This window comes from Strix aluco, chromosome 21 (genome assembly GCF_031877795.1).
Source record: "Strix aluco isolate bStrAlu1 chromosome 21, bStrAlu1.hap1, whole genome shotgun sequence".
NCBI lineage: Eukaryota > Metazoa > Chordata > Aves > Strigiformes > Strigidae > Strix > Strix aluco.
Window position 1 is genome coordinate 6,481,424 of NC_133951.1, and position 14,239 is coordinate 6,495,662.

General features: G+C 44.3%; 2 protein-coding genes across 2 annotated transcripts in view; both read left to right on the forward strand.

The window, feature by feature from the left end:
* Window positions 1-554: 554 nt before the first annotated feature.
* Window positions 555-884, forward strand: SMIM36 (small integral membrane protein 36). Its single transcript, XM_074847323.1, has one exon. It carries the CDS (start codon window positions 555-557, stop codon window positions 882-884), a length of 330 nt encoding a protein of 109 aa, XP_074703424.1.
* The window catches only part of MMD (monocyte to macrophage differentiation associated), a 45,321-nt gene continuing 31,857 nt past the window's right edge, over window positions 776-14,239 (forward strand). The window contains exon 1 of the mRNA XM_074847321.1: window positions 776-978. Coding sequence (XP_074703422.1) covers window positions 938-978 — 41 coding nt within the window. The 5' untranslated portion in view covers window positions 776-937. The remainder of the gene's footprint in view (window positions 979-14,239) is intronic.

Genomic DNA, 14,239 nt, shown 5'->3' on the forward strand with positions numbered 1-14,239 from the left:
GCGTGTGGTACAGTGGTGTGACGTGTCCCAGTAATCCCGATAAGGAATTGGGTAATAAAAGTCTTTAATTTGCTTTAAAAGCCCTTCTATAGCACTAGTGCGGGGCAAAAAGCTTAGTCAAAATCAAAATCAGGCTCATTAGCTTTTGAGAAAAATACCTTCCAAATTACTTCTTCCCTGATTTATTTCTGTATTCATTTACTAATTACACAGCTCGTTTTTCTTCAGCCCATGATCCCAAACCCACTTGTAGAAGGGAGGTTCTGCACAATGCTCTTAGAGGAAACCCAGTTTGGTACTTGCTGGTCAAGGAAAGAGATAGTCCCTGAACAAGGGGGATGTTTTCCTGTCAATATAGCATTCAAATTTAGCTTCTGCCACTGTAGGCAACGTGGACGTGGCATTAAAAGAAGGAGCTTAAGTTATTAAACTGAGCTGCTTTAATCATTCAGTTCGGGGAAATCCATTGCTACAGGAGACCTGAGGATTAATGTATTTTTACCACAAAGCCAATACATCTATTCTGATCAGTTAGCAATCTCTCACTTGTGCATATGAAACTTCATTCTCTGGGTTTGCACTCAATAGCATGGGACCAAATGGAGTTTTATTTGGAGATTGACCCTGTTACCTTGAATCTCATCATTCTGGTAGCTAGTTATGTTATTTTGCTTCTGGTTTTCCTGATCTCCTGCGTGCTTTATGACTGCAGGGGGAAGGATCCCAGCAAAGAATGTGCTCCTGAGGTCCCTGCAGACACCCAGCCTCCGATCCGGCTGGTGGTGATGCAGCAGGGCTCCCCTGGCACCCACTGGGCAAAGGGACTCGTCTCTGCCTACGAAAACTCCTCTGACCTGCCGGGGAAAAGGACTACTGTTGTGTAAGGGGACCCTGCCTTGGAGGTCCGGTTTCTGCCGATCAGCTTGCCTCATCTGCTATGTTTACTCTCCGTTTGCAAAAGGATAATGCATTCACTAGGTAAGTTGAGATGCCGATTTATTTGATACGGTGCCATTGCCAAGGGGGTCGTTTTACATTCGGCTGTGTTCTGCATTGATACAGGCTTGCAGTCCTGCCTGCCATCCATAAAGAGGCTAATTTCCATTTATGCTGCTGCTGCCTTGCAGCCCCCTGGCACTCGGAAGCAGCGATGCTGTTATCCACTCAAGCACTGAAGAAGGGCCTTGGTTTAATCTCAAGTCGTGCTTGGTACCGTTATTTTTGCAGGAATACAATGTTGTTCATAGCATCCCACCCCTGATGGACTGAGCTGTGCTGCAGCCTCGGCACATCTTCCTCAGCTGGCAGAGTACAAATGACCTTGGCAGGCTGTTTATCTCTCTAGTGAGAAAAGAAACACTAAGGGTTTTAAAAGGATAGAGATAGTGCCTTTCTGATAGAAGCCAGCTGCTGCTCCCATCAGAATTTAATACTTTCCGTGTTGTCTGTAAGCTCCCCAGAGGGCAGTGCCAAGCCTGTCTTGGCACTTACTTTCTGTAGGTAGAACATGACCTCTACTCTTACAGGGCAGAGTACCCCCTGCCCCACACAAATCCCCTGACAGGATGCAATATGCTTCCTGGAAAAGCTGGGTACAATGCCTCCTGCCCAAGGGAAAGCATGAACTGGCGTAAATTTACCAGTAATGTGATACGTGTGAGTCATTGCCGCCGTCCACCCCACTGAAACAGGCATTTCTGACCCTCTGCAGCAACTGCGACCTATGTCCTGGCTTTCAATGTGCATCTCCATGTGTCTGACCCTGCCTCTCACCCCCAAGCCTTCCTTCAGCTGTATCATATTCCAGCTGGGCCACATGAAGGCTGTTATTGTATCTCCAGTAAATCTAACATTATCCGCATTGGCCTCTGTTATTCTTCCCATAATTTGGGAGCTATAAGCCAAAGGCCTTTTTGGCTAACAAGCTTCTTCTGCATCTTGCTGGTTTTCTCCCTCTTGGTGCTTGATAGATTTAAGTTCACATCTCTTGAAAGGGTAAGAGATGGGTTTTTTTGTGCTCCAGGTGCACAAAGGGACAGAGACACGAGAGATGTTGATCTTGTTGCCACAGAAGTGGCTGCAGTGTTGTGTAGCTGTTCCCGAGCACAGCCAGCTCAGGTCCTGCTCTGTCCCCATCAGTCTGGGCTGCAAATCCACCTGAGAAGCTGGGGAGACACTGCTCAAGTTGGTCCCTGTTGTGTTTTGTGCTGGCAGAGGCACTTTGTCACTGGTGGTCAAACCAGCTTTTAAAACTAATTTGGCTGCAGGGAATTTGTGGCTTAAGTTGGTTTGCTCTACTAAAATGTGTCCATGATTGAACAAAAAACTGAAATCTGTTTTCTGAAATCCTAAGATGGGACACTTAACGCCAGGTTACTGTGTTCGTCTTGGTAGTGCTTGAGCTACTATGTAAAGTACTCTTTAACTGGTGGATTTTAACTGGTTATTAAGGGGAAAATAGCACTGGACCCACACTGTTGCAGGTGTCTGTCCCACATGCTATTTTACATCATGTTAATGCAAAGTACCCACATTGTCCTATAGAAAGCTTTAGTAAACACGGTGAGATTTATTACCTGTCTGTCAAGTGTTGTCGATGACTCACTGGATGCAGTGGTCCTAATGCCTTCAGGACAGGATTTTAAATACTTCCAGATGTAAACTGCAGTGAATTCAAACCACAGTTGCCCAAAGCTGTCGGCTGGATTGCATGGTTTGTACTCCAGTGGATAGTGACCAGCTGCCTGTGCTACACCCCCAGATGTGCTGATATGCACCAGCCAGCAGGGCATCCTGGCACTGGCAAAGAAATCTCATGATATGGAGTATCTTTTTAATTATCTGTATTTAAAAAAAAGCAGTCAGCATGGTTAGTGGGTTTTCTTTTGGTTTCTAAATTCTTGAGGGTGAACCCAGGTTTCATTTTCAAGCTGTCCTTTGCACTCCTGTGAGTTACAGAGTTACAGATACACCTGGTTTTGGAAGGAAGCCAGAATTGGAAGAAAGGCTCCTGAGAGGTGGGGGCTTGAATAAAACCCCTGATGTGATGGAACTGGTAGTAAATCAAAAGTTGGTGGCACGATCCTCTGCCACATATCATACTGAAATATTTATGTTGAATGTCTTGGTTTGGTAATTTAGCACTGAAAAGGTGCAATTAGTTAACTGCAAGTTGTAGCTGCTTTAGCAAAAGTTGGCAGTGCCTAAGCTGCTGGTGTGTAATGGCCACTGTCACCCACGCAGGCCAGTGTTATCTTTCCTTGGGCTCTCCTATCTGCCTTATCTTTGGCTTGTAAGCTCTTTAAAGCTTTTTGTGTGTTCATATATCATCTAACATGCTAGGAGCCTTCTTGGTGATAAGGGATCCTTGGTGTTAGGGAACAGAAATAATCTTTGCTAAGAAGACCTTGGAGGGACTAAAAGGAGCTCAAAAACATCACGAGAGTGTGGCTCAAGCTGTTTTCTTTGTTGATGGTGGGATGTCGTATAAAATGCCCCAATGCCAGCAGAAAAGCTCTGCAGTTCTTTGATGAAGGTCATGCAAATAATGTAATGATACTATGACACATCTGCTGTATCTTTGCCACCATGTTTGTTTATGTAAGTAATACATGCAGAGATAGGGACTTGCAAGACTACGTTAATAAATACTTTTAGATAGCTGAAATTCTCCAGATACATATTTTTCTCAAACAGCAACCCTTTTGTGTACACCAACCACAGCCTGTCAGCTCCTTGAAGCTCAATGGCAAAGTTGTTGATCTTGGCGTGGTCAAGTTTTCTTGCTTAAGCTTTAGGAAGTCGGGCTGTAGTGCCACAGGCAGTGCCTGGGGAGGCTGCGGGCAGGGGAGCGGTTTCTAGGGGCACAGTGTTCACTTGGAAGGAAAGTTATCAGTTGTGATACAGTTCGTGGACTCTGCCCTGAAACGTGGAGGTAAAAGGGGGAAATGACACTTCCCTCCTGATAGTATTTCTAAACAGTGGGTAAGATTCCCTCCCAGAAAAGGAGAGACAAGTGCATCAGGCCTTTGCCTTCCCAATGGGAACAAAATGGCTTCCTTAGTTTTGTCTATACTAGAACGATATTGGTGTATTAAAGCAGTGAGAGAGCCCTTGGGTACGTACAGAGAATTGCAAGTAATCAAATTACTGTGAGTGAAATTACTGTTTTGCGGAGGTCTCTGCTACCACGCTTTACTTAATGACTGTGGCAGGATGAATGCATGCAAATAGGCTTTCATCAGGCCAAGCTTGCAGGAAATCAGCCTTGAAGCTGCATTCCCTCGAGTGCTTGCAGTCCTCTGCCACATCCTTTGCATCATTGCGAGAAAGTGAGCAGTACAGCTATTTTCCTTAAATTGTACTGTGTAGAATGCATATCCCTTGCTTGAATTCACACGGTATACAAAGCATCCTGAAACCAGACTTTGCTGATAGCTATACCAAACCGAGCCGTGCGGGGGAGTTCTGCTGAGACTGAGATATCCCTTTGAGATATCTGCAGCATCTTGCAAGCTCTGGTCCACAGCTGGCAGCGCGGGAAAGCGCCGGGACGTCTCGCTATGGAGATCTACAGCTGCAGTCAAACAGCCCTCATCTAGCTCTTTGCACATACTCTGTATCTGGCTCTGCCATCACTGTTCAGGTGATCATTGGGCTTTGCTTACACATTTTGCTGTGCTAGCTGTGCCTACATAGATATGTGTTTTGCCTAGAGGATTAGGTAGTATTTTAAGGCCTGGATATTTAGCATAGAAATACTGTTTTCGAGTAGGTGCCATTTGCAAATGAATAAGAAGTTGGTAAAAATTTTGTTAACATTTATTCAGAAGCAATATGAGTTGGAAAGCGTTAGATGGATAGGCAAGGATTTAGGAAATATCCTCTGTTCCCAGTTCTGCTTATGGGGCATCCTTAGGCAGCTCATGTTCCTGCTGCACTTCGCTCCACATGTCTCTGCTCCACATTAATTTTCTCTGCTCCTCTGCCCTGAGATTTCTTTCTTAGACGTTTGTGCAGTTCATAAGGGGATTACTACAAAACTGTCACGCAGGGGCTGCACCTGAATTTCACTCTATGAACTAACCCCAATAGGTTCAATGAAAACAAAATAAAATATACTCCAACTAAAAATGGCTGGAGTGGGTAGAGCGAAGTCAATGAACAAGCCATGGTACATCCGGGGAAGCCATGGTCATAGAGCCTTAAGGTCCTTGCTTTGGGTGAGCTATAGTCATCGTGGAGGTCTGACAATCTGTAGCTCTGTAGTTTGAAGGGAACAGAGTGCTGGTGGAAGGATTTATTGCCGTTCTGCAGGAAGCAGGAATTCAGTCTGTACTGGCTCACTTTCAGTTGGCTTTAGTGCCCTTTTAAAGTTACATATTACTGCTTCTGTAAAGCCTTTATTAGAGGGTTTCACAGAAACAACATAAAAAGAACCCCAGATTTCTAGATTTCTCCAACATTAAGCCAAATGTGTCATTAAATTCACTGAAAATACATCTTTCATGTGAGGCTGTTCCATTGTAAATATACTGTCTAAGCCTTCATTTTTTTTTTTAAAAAAAATCCCTAATAAGCCACTACGTATGAGTAGAGGATTAGTCCAGACAGACAAAACCATATTCAAAAGGGAGAATACCTTCCCATGTAGTGAATTTGTTTAATTTGAAAAGGGATAAATCTCCTCTTATTTTTTTTATTAGCACATTGTTCTTACAGTGCAAATGCTCATCCTCTGATAGCGCTAAGTATAGAAGCACAGTAACATGTCCAAGTCAAACCCCTTGGCTGTAAGAATTGCTTAAGAGGAGTTTTTACTGCCTATAACCGCATCCCTTTGCGTTATTGGCTCTTCAGCTAGCATAGTGTTGGTGCTTTGGTGGGAATGCCAAGCCATAAGAATTGATACTGGGTGTTTAATTGGAAATACTGTTCTTCCAGCTGTGAGCCAATACTACTTTGTGCTTCAGAGAGCCCCACAGCGCAGCGTGCCATCTTTTAGATGGATTAAAAACTGCAAGCCCAAGTCCCTCAACGTACCTTTTTACTTTTTATAAGGCAAAGCATTGACCTGTATCTCCTGGTCCTGCTTCAGTCCAAATGACTCTGTGACTCTCCCAAGTGCTTGACTCCCTGTGCTGAATCTGTCCCATCGTGTAGGGTCTGGGTGTTGAAAGCAAATGTATGTGTACTGCTCATGTCCCGAAGGGACTCCTGCAGCCTGTACCCAAAATAGCTGCATTTCAGTGGTGGAACAAATGACAGCCAGAGCCATAGCAAGGATTCGCACATGAGGAGGGTGTGAAGGATGGGGGGATGTAAGCTGGAGTCTGTTGGTAGTTGCTGTTGTGCAGGACGAAAGCAGGTGTGGACTCCTGGGGCTGCCATTAGGACTTTGAGGTAGAGATCTGGTCTTTCACACTTCAGTGATAGAAAGCTAAATTAATTGTTTATAAATAAATTGCTCTGACATTCACAGCAGAAAGCTATCTAACGTAACAAGAGAAAATTATACCAGAAATATAAAAAATGGGAAAATTGGAATGGCTGCCATCTCTAGCTTCTGTTCCAACTCCTGGTTTGGTCTCCTCGTTTCCTTCTTCTCACGTGTGCTGGTTTCCTTGGAGATGCTGCTGCTTAGTTTCCCTCTCTAATAATGACACTGTTTGACATTAACCTTTCAAAGAGGCATTTCCACCTTAATGTGACAATCTGGGTGCATTTTTTGGAGGCGGATATTTGTCACGAGGCATCCGAATCCAGCATCTGATCACTCAACCCAGGCTGTGGATGGGTCAGTCTCTTCCCAGATATGCAGCAGATGCTCTGTGTGGGCAATGAAACTGTGCCCTAGTTTCTCCATCTGTTAATGGCAGTAATAATTGTTATGCAACTGGGCTGTTGGGTCGATTTAATTAATATTTATGAAGGAACATGAGATCCTTTCACGGGCGGTGCTATAGAGATATTGTTAATTATGAATGATTATATATTTGTGTCTCTTCCTGAGTGCATAGGAGACTTGGACATATTGTTTAAGCACCCACATTTCTCACTCCTTCAGTATTGAAGCTTATTGGGCCCACAGCACAGCTCTTCGTTACCCTAAAAATACACTGAACTTGACTGCTATTGACTTCAGCATCAGCAAGGAATATAGGCTTAACATCCACCTCTATTTATGTTAATGATATTGCCTAAATCATCAATATTTTTTTATAACTTCATTAGGTAATATTTTTCATGTTACTCTTTTGGTCCAACCACTTCTTTTAAATAAAATAAATATATAAATTCAGGCCAATTCTAGGTCTAAACGAGGGGAGGCAGGAATTTGGCACATTTTTCCACCTATGCCTTCTTCAAATGACACAACAGAGCCCCTGAAGTTCTGAGGGATTCATGTGAGTTGCCTCAAGTTCATTGTTGGAAACTGGGCATTCATAAATAAGTTTGATAAGCATAAAGGTGGATTGAAAAAAGATCTGTGAGTAGCAGCACTTGATTTAATGTCTATGTGTGCCACGTTCATTGCATATAGCCACTGTACCACTTACCCTCCCCAACAAAAAATCCAGAACAGTACTTGATGGAAGCATATTAATAGTGCTTATTTCAGGTGATTTTTTTCCTATTCTCTGCATGTTCTTCCCCTCTCAGGAGCATATTAAGCACAGACTTGACATGTCATGTACTACTTTCCTCAAAAAAGAGGAAACCTACTTGTTTTCTTTCCAAAAGAAGAGAAGACGGCAGCAGCCTTGGCTTGCTAGAGGACACACACTTCACCTGTCCTGAGCCTGAAGGACGTGTCCCTTATCAGAGAAAAAGGATCTGTCCAAATTTCAGTTGTTTCCCTGCTCGGAGCAGTGCAGGGATGTGGCTTGCTATCTACAGGGCTTGCGGCAATGTTTCCATTGAATCATTTCTCATCAGCCACCAACAGCTCTGCAATTTCCAGCCCTCCAGGCAAAGCATGCAGGTTACAAGGGCAGATAAGGTGTGAACCCGGGGACACTGGAGGGAAAGAAAAGCTTTTTACTGAGATGGGAATAGTATTTTATCACTTTCAGGGCAATAGTTTTAGACTAGGTTTACACTGGAACCAGGGTGGTTTAATAACAGGTGGGTGTTTTTATTGCTAGCAAAAACTCTGATGCAGACACGATTACGCTAGGAAAAAGTAATTTGACAATAAGCCTTATTTTGCTTGCTTGAATCTATGTGTACTAACTTGGCAAATAACCTTCTTTATTAATTGAAGCTCTATTTACAGTTGATGGAGACAGACAGCTTGTAGGGACATGCCATCAAGTCTTTTTCTAGTTCAGACAAGGCTCTATGAAGCTGCATTTTTATTTATATACATCTGCAGAATTGAAAGTCGGGGCAGTGCTTGTGAAGCCAAGTGTTTTGTCCCTGGGGTATTGAATAGAAGGCAAATCTTTGGCATCAGGAGGCTCTGTGTTTGTTTTGGGAAGGAGAGCTGGCAGGGATCCCAATGTTAACTCTGAACATCTGAGGAAAAGGCTGGCTGGAAAGAATTATGTCATGAAGCAGACAGGGGAAAGCCAGGAAATTCGAAGCCAGGACAGAGACTCTACCTTAACTCATTCTGGCATGGAAAAAATAATTGTGAAGTGTTAACACCACATCCTTGGGACGCACATTTACGAAACGTGCTGGTGTTTAAGAGTTCCTTGGGGGGATGAAGGTTTTTACCAATTTCTTGTGGCAGAGGCTAGAGAACTGCTTGGACAAATGAGAGCTTTAAGCTGTAACTGGAGGAGAAGATATGGCCCAGCATTGTCAAGTCTGTGTTTTTGCAACTGTCTTGGCAGGGTTATTTGGCCTGGGAGGACACATGCTGCTCTCCTGTTATTACCTCTATAGAGCTGAAGGGACAAAGGACCCTTTTTCTTTCCCTCCAACTAATGTTGTCTTGCCAGTTTTGCAGTGTGGTGGATCCTGGGGCTTCCCTCCTCTTGTGATTTTGTGTTCTCAGCAGCACAAAAGTCCATCTGCTTCTTGGGGTGACAGTTAAACTGCCATTAGGAGGATGTAAGATACTATTGCGGGCTGGTTAATGGGAAATGGTTTTGCAGATGGACTCGCTGCTCTTCCCCTTTTGCAAACAGAAAATGCTATGCCTACTTCATCTGCTTAAGGTGAACGTGTGGTTTTATTTCACTGCCTATTTGCTCTGTTAACGTGCAGTGGGAGAGAGGATCCCCCAGCCTGGTGTATAGCATCCGAGAGGAGCAGGCAGCAGTGTTTGTGGCAAGAGAGCAAAGAAAGGTTCCAGCATTGGTGGGGCTGAACGGTGCCTGTTAAAGCTTCCCCCCAAAGGTTACCGAAGCCTCTCCCACAGGGCAGAGCTTCAAAGCACGGTCACGCTGTAGGGCCGCTGTTTCCTGTTTTGTTTAACAGCTGCTTGGGAGGAGGCAGGTTGTGACCTCGGTTTTTCTGTGCCCTCTCTTCTGGGAAGTGCACAGGGTAACCCAGAGTAACAGACGTCAGAGAAGCCAGATGATTTCCATTTTTTAGAACAGAAGTCAAGGCATACTTTCTGGATGAAAAGGATGAAGGAAAATGGCTTAAGGCCAGGTTGTGCCCTCATTACACAAGGGTGAAGCACCCCTCTTTGCTTCTACACTTAGCAAAGTCTTGCTCTTACCTGGACTGGACTGGGTCCAGCTTTTTGCTATTACTTGCTTTCCAGGCAGGTGTACAGCAGCATTCTCACCTGCCTGTGATGCAGAGGGCACCCTTTGATCTCCAGGTACTTCCCACCCTGCACAAGATGGGTGGAGAGAAAGCTGGTTCTTGGCAGCCACCTGCATGATCTGAGAGGCCAGACCCCGCAGGAGGAGCACCCGGACCTCGCTGGGACTGCAGCAATGCGTGTCTTGAGCCAGGCCAGGCAGGACGTGTGCTGCCAGTGGCACGGCTCGGAGTCGGAGCAGTGCATAAGGATGCTGCAAGCGTGGAGCAGCTTCCTGTTCAGCGCAGGGCTTGAAAGCATCCTCTTGGGTCAGAAGCATTTTACCACTCTTGTTTGATTTAAGTACTACCCTGTCAGATTAGCTCTGCTCCTAAGGGCACCAGCTTTATGTCTTCACAGATAAACCTGTCAGCCGGATCACATCTGTCTCGAACTTGTAGGATAACCCACCAGAAGGCAACGAGGGCTCAGATAAGCTCTGAGTTCAAAGGGGCAGTTCGGGCTTAAAACTTCCGGTGTGCCTGATCATGACTTTAACCTTAGTTGGGGACAGCAAGTGCCCAAGATGACTGGAGCAGGGCAAGGCTTCCACACTTCAGAGAGAGAAATAGGTTTGTAGGTACAGCCCAGGCTGCTGGCACAGCACAGGCTCCTGCAAGAGGCATGTGGTGAAGTCAGAAAATGCTTTAATGTTTTGCCATGGATTTAAAAAATTGAAACAATCATAATGCCTACCTCCTAATAAAAGATAATATAGAAAGAAAAGCAACTCTATCAGCTTCTTTGGTTGTTATACCCATATTAATATATAGTGCATGCATACACCTACATGCACAGAGACTTATGTCTTTGTGCACGTAATTACAGGTTGTTCTATAAAGATTGCAGGTGCTTCTATTTTAACCCTGTATTACAGAATCTTGAATTCAATACAGAAATTACCTCAGCAAGATTCTTATTCTTCACCTCACCTCAGATCACCCTCTTTCTCTTCTCCAGAAGCTCATAGGACAGGGCAGATAATTTGACAGTCAACTGCATAAAGCAACTACTGTCCTAAGCATCCTCTTTTTGGAAAGCATATTCTGGGATACAGATACAGCCCACCATGTGCACTCTGTTTTTCCCCACAAATCCCTGGTTTTTCCACGCTCCCTTTTTTTGATTTGTAGGGGCCAGATTCTGCTGCCTGGGACTCGAGCATGAGCCTGGACCAGCTCCAAAGCTGGCGGGCTGTGCTCTGCTCTTCCTTTCCCTGCTGCAGGCAGGAGGTTACTTGAGGTAATTCAATGGGATTTCAGTGGAAATACCCAGGGGTGACATGAGTGCAAGTGCAATGCAGGAGAGAAGGTCCAAATTTGCATGGGTACAACCATGATTAGTATTTGGCTGCCATGCTTCAGAGCCTGTGTCAAGACATGATTTGGCTGCTGGACACGCTGCCTGAGTGTTTCTGCCATCCGTTTCTGGTTTCAGGTTGAGCAGCTTTCTGGCTGTCGGTTTCCACACCGCCTTTGTTGCTCTTTGTACAACAACATGACCACTAATTGCTCCAGCTAATTAACTGTTACAAGACAGTGTCTTGGTCCTCAGACCCAACCCATGGATTTGAGGAAAGCTTTCCTGAGAAGCAAAGACAGTTACATTTATGAACACCCTAAAACCATGTCATTAGAGCATGTGCCTGGGAGACACAACACTTCACTTTGTTTTCCTTTCAAGAGCCTTGAGCAATGTTTTTTCTTAGTCATCAGTCAGGATGCTTCATAGTGGACAGACGGCATTTTCAAGTGGAGATGGGATGAATGAAATCAAATATTTGTTTCAGTTTGAACTAAAATAATTTGTCTAATCAGACTGTCTTTCTCTGAGGTCTGTCCATGAAATACAAAGTGGCAAACAACAGCTCTGGACTTAAAACTTGAGTCCCTCCCTAACAGGCTGTGTCCTGTTCAGCAGAGATTTCACTGGATTCCCAGGGATTTCTTGCATTAATTAAGGTTTGGTGCAATAACAAAAATAGCTTCTTTGCTTCTTTTGAAGACTTTAGTATCTGGCAAAGCACCCCATTCTCTGAGTAGCTTTGCACCTTCAAAACTGGCATCCTATGGATATAACCCCCCCAAACCCCCCATGCAGAGGGGGTGTGTAATGCTACTGATACAGCAGCACTGGCTGCTCCGTACCCAGCCAGGGCCAGCTGCTGGTAACAAGATCCTTGTTTTTGTCAACCAGAGATCTCATTTCTGGCAGACCTCTACAATGACCTGTGCATCACAGAAGACAGACTTGTACACAAACTATAAATCATCAGGTCTTTTCTTTCACTACCTTTTGCATAGAACGTAACAGCAGTTCTACTTTCTTTTGACAATGCAGTAATTTATCATTTGACAGTGGCTTAATGAAAACCCTGCTGCTGTTCTCACTGGAATTTGAGAATCGACACTACAAAGAAGTCCTTCCTTGACCTTTCCCTCTTGGCCGCTCCTGGAAATTAGTGTGTCTTCATTTTAATGAGCTCAGAGGATTGGGGAGTTGAAAGAAAAAAAAATCAGCTTCAAAAATACCTAGCCTCCTCTTGCGAATATGTCAGGACATGTTTTTAGATACAGAGCTCTCTTACCTGAACAGGCTTGTGCTCTCCTTATTCTGTGACTTCTCCAGCTGAGCTGTTTCTTGGCTCCAGCCTATGGTTTATGATGCAAGGCCATGTTTACTTTGCATGAGGTATGTTGCAACATATAGACCAGATCTTCAGCTGGTATAAATGACCTGTTTTTGCTCCCCTCTCTATCACTTCTGCAGTCAAATCTAGATGGCAGACTATGGGTCACATACACGTTTGCAATATACACACATCTTTGCAAGGCTTCCAGGAGCTGCGTCTAAACTGACAATGCAATCGTACAAGCAAAATGGAAGAAAACGCACTAAATGGGAATGACAGTAAGAACAGAGCAAGGTCAGGAGATGCTGACTTCAGGGCTTTTTGCTTTCCCAAAGGTAGATGAAGGGGTCCCTGGAGCTGTTCAGTTCCCTCCCTGTGGGTCAGTTCCTTGGCCTTGTGGGCTCTGAACTGTGCCCACGTGCAGGGATGAACTGTGGGTGACGTGGAGACAGAGCCCAGTATCAGCAAGTGTTGCCGGTCTGCAGCCCCATGCTCACACAGTTTGGGATGTGACTTCTGCTTCAGGGTCAAGTGACTGCTGCTTTTCCAGGGGTGATGGTTTGTGACTAAGTACCCACTAGCTGCAGAAGTTTGTAAAGGAAAACAAAATATTTGCCAGCAGTTGAAAAAACTCAGCTGAATGGGGTTTTTTACCAAAAAGTTTCACAACTGGCCAGGCATCTTGTTGCCTTTTGGGGTATTGAAAATTTTCCTTATTTTACCTTTTTTGTTGGGTGATTTCTTCCAGAACTAGTGTTATGGGGTCAATCAGATTTCAAACCCAAGCTCATGGCTATGGAAACACTACTCCTCTCTTTTAATAACCTGATTAGAAATCCCGTCTGCTTTCACAGGCAAGGGGGAGGCACCTCCAGAGGAAATTCAGATCTTAGCTGGATTTTGTTTATTCTGAGAGAAAGCTGAAGGTGATGAGGTACTTCATTTGGATGCTTAAGGTTCAGTGGGAATAATGCAGGTTTGGTCCCTACTGTATGTTTTGGGTTTCTGGTCCTGGGGTGGTATGATCACAGCTGTATAGAAGATCCACTGCGATTCAGTGTCTTAGAAAACATTTGCTGTGTGAACTGTACATTAGAATTTGTATAGGCTTGGATGTTGTGTAAATAATAGTCTTTTGTAGTAATACACACACACTATCTCACACACATTTATCTAGTAGCAAATCGGAAAGCTTGGAAGAGAACCATGTTTGCAAAGGGCTGTGATGGCAAATGTTTCCTTCTCATGTTGATGTGCGGCACATAAGGGAAGCTGATATATAATGGAGAATCTGTAGGAAAGGTAATTTATTCTATCAACATCAAATACACATACAAAACAGTATGGCTCTGTATTTATATTTGCGGTTTATTAGCACGAATAATGGTGAAGTGAACAAAAAATAAACCATAGTGAACATAAAATAAACCACACTGAAATATGGGAGAAGCATCAGTAAACCTCTCCTTGCTGCTACTTCAGTGCATTTATCCAACATTAGTGCTGAGCACTCCCAAACCAGAACTGAACAGTTCAGCTACAAGGGGAGCCAAAGAGGAAAAGATAGTGATTATTGTTTATGAAATCAGGGTAAAATCTGGATGGAGCAGCCATATATAAACGTGGATGTTGCTAGATGAAGGGATGAATGTGCATATGTAAAATTCCCTGAGGCATTAAATCCCAACAGGAGTCTTGCAGTGATGCTGCACCAGGATGGGATTGCTCTGCACAGAGCAGGACCTGCCATTAGCCAAGGGACTCTTTGATTAAGGAAGACTTTAGCTACGCTGAGTTTTGCCCATTTTTAATAAGAAAAGTTTCACTACCTCACCTGCAGG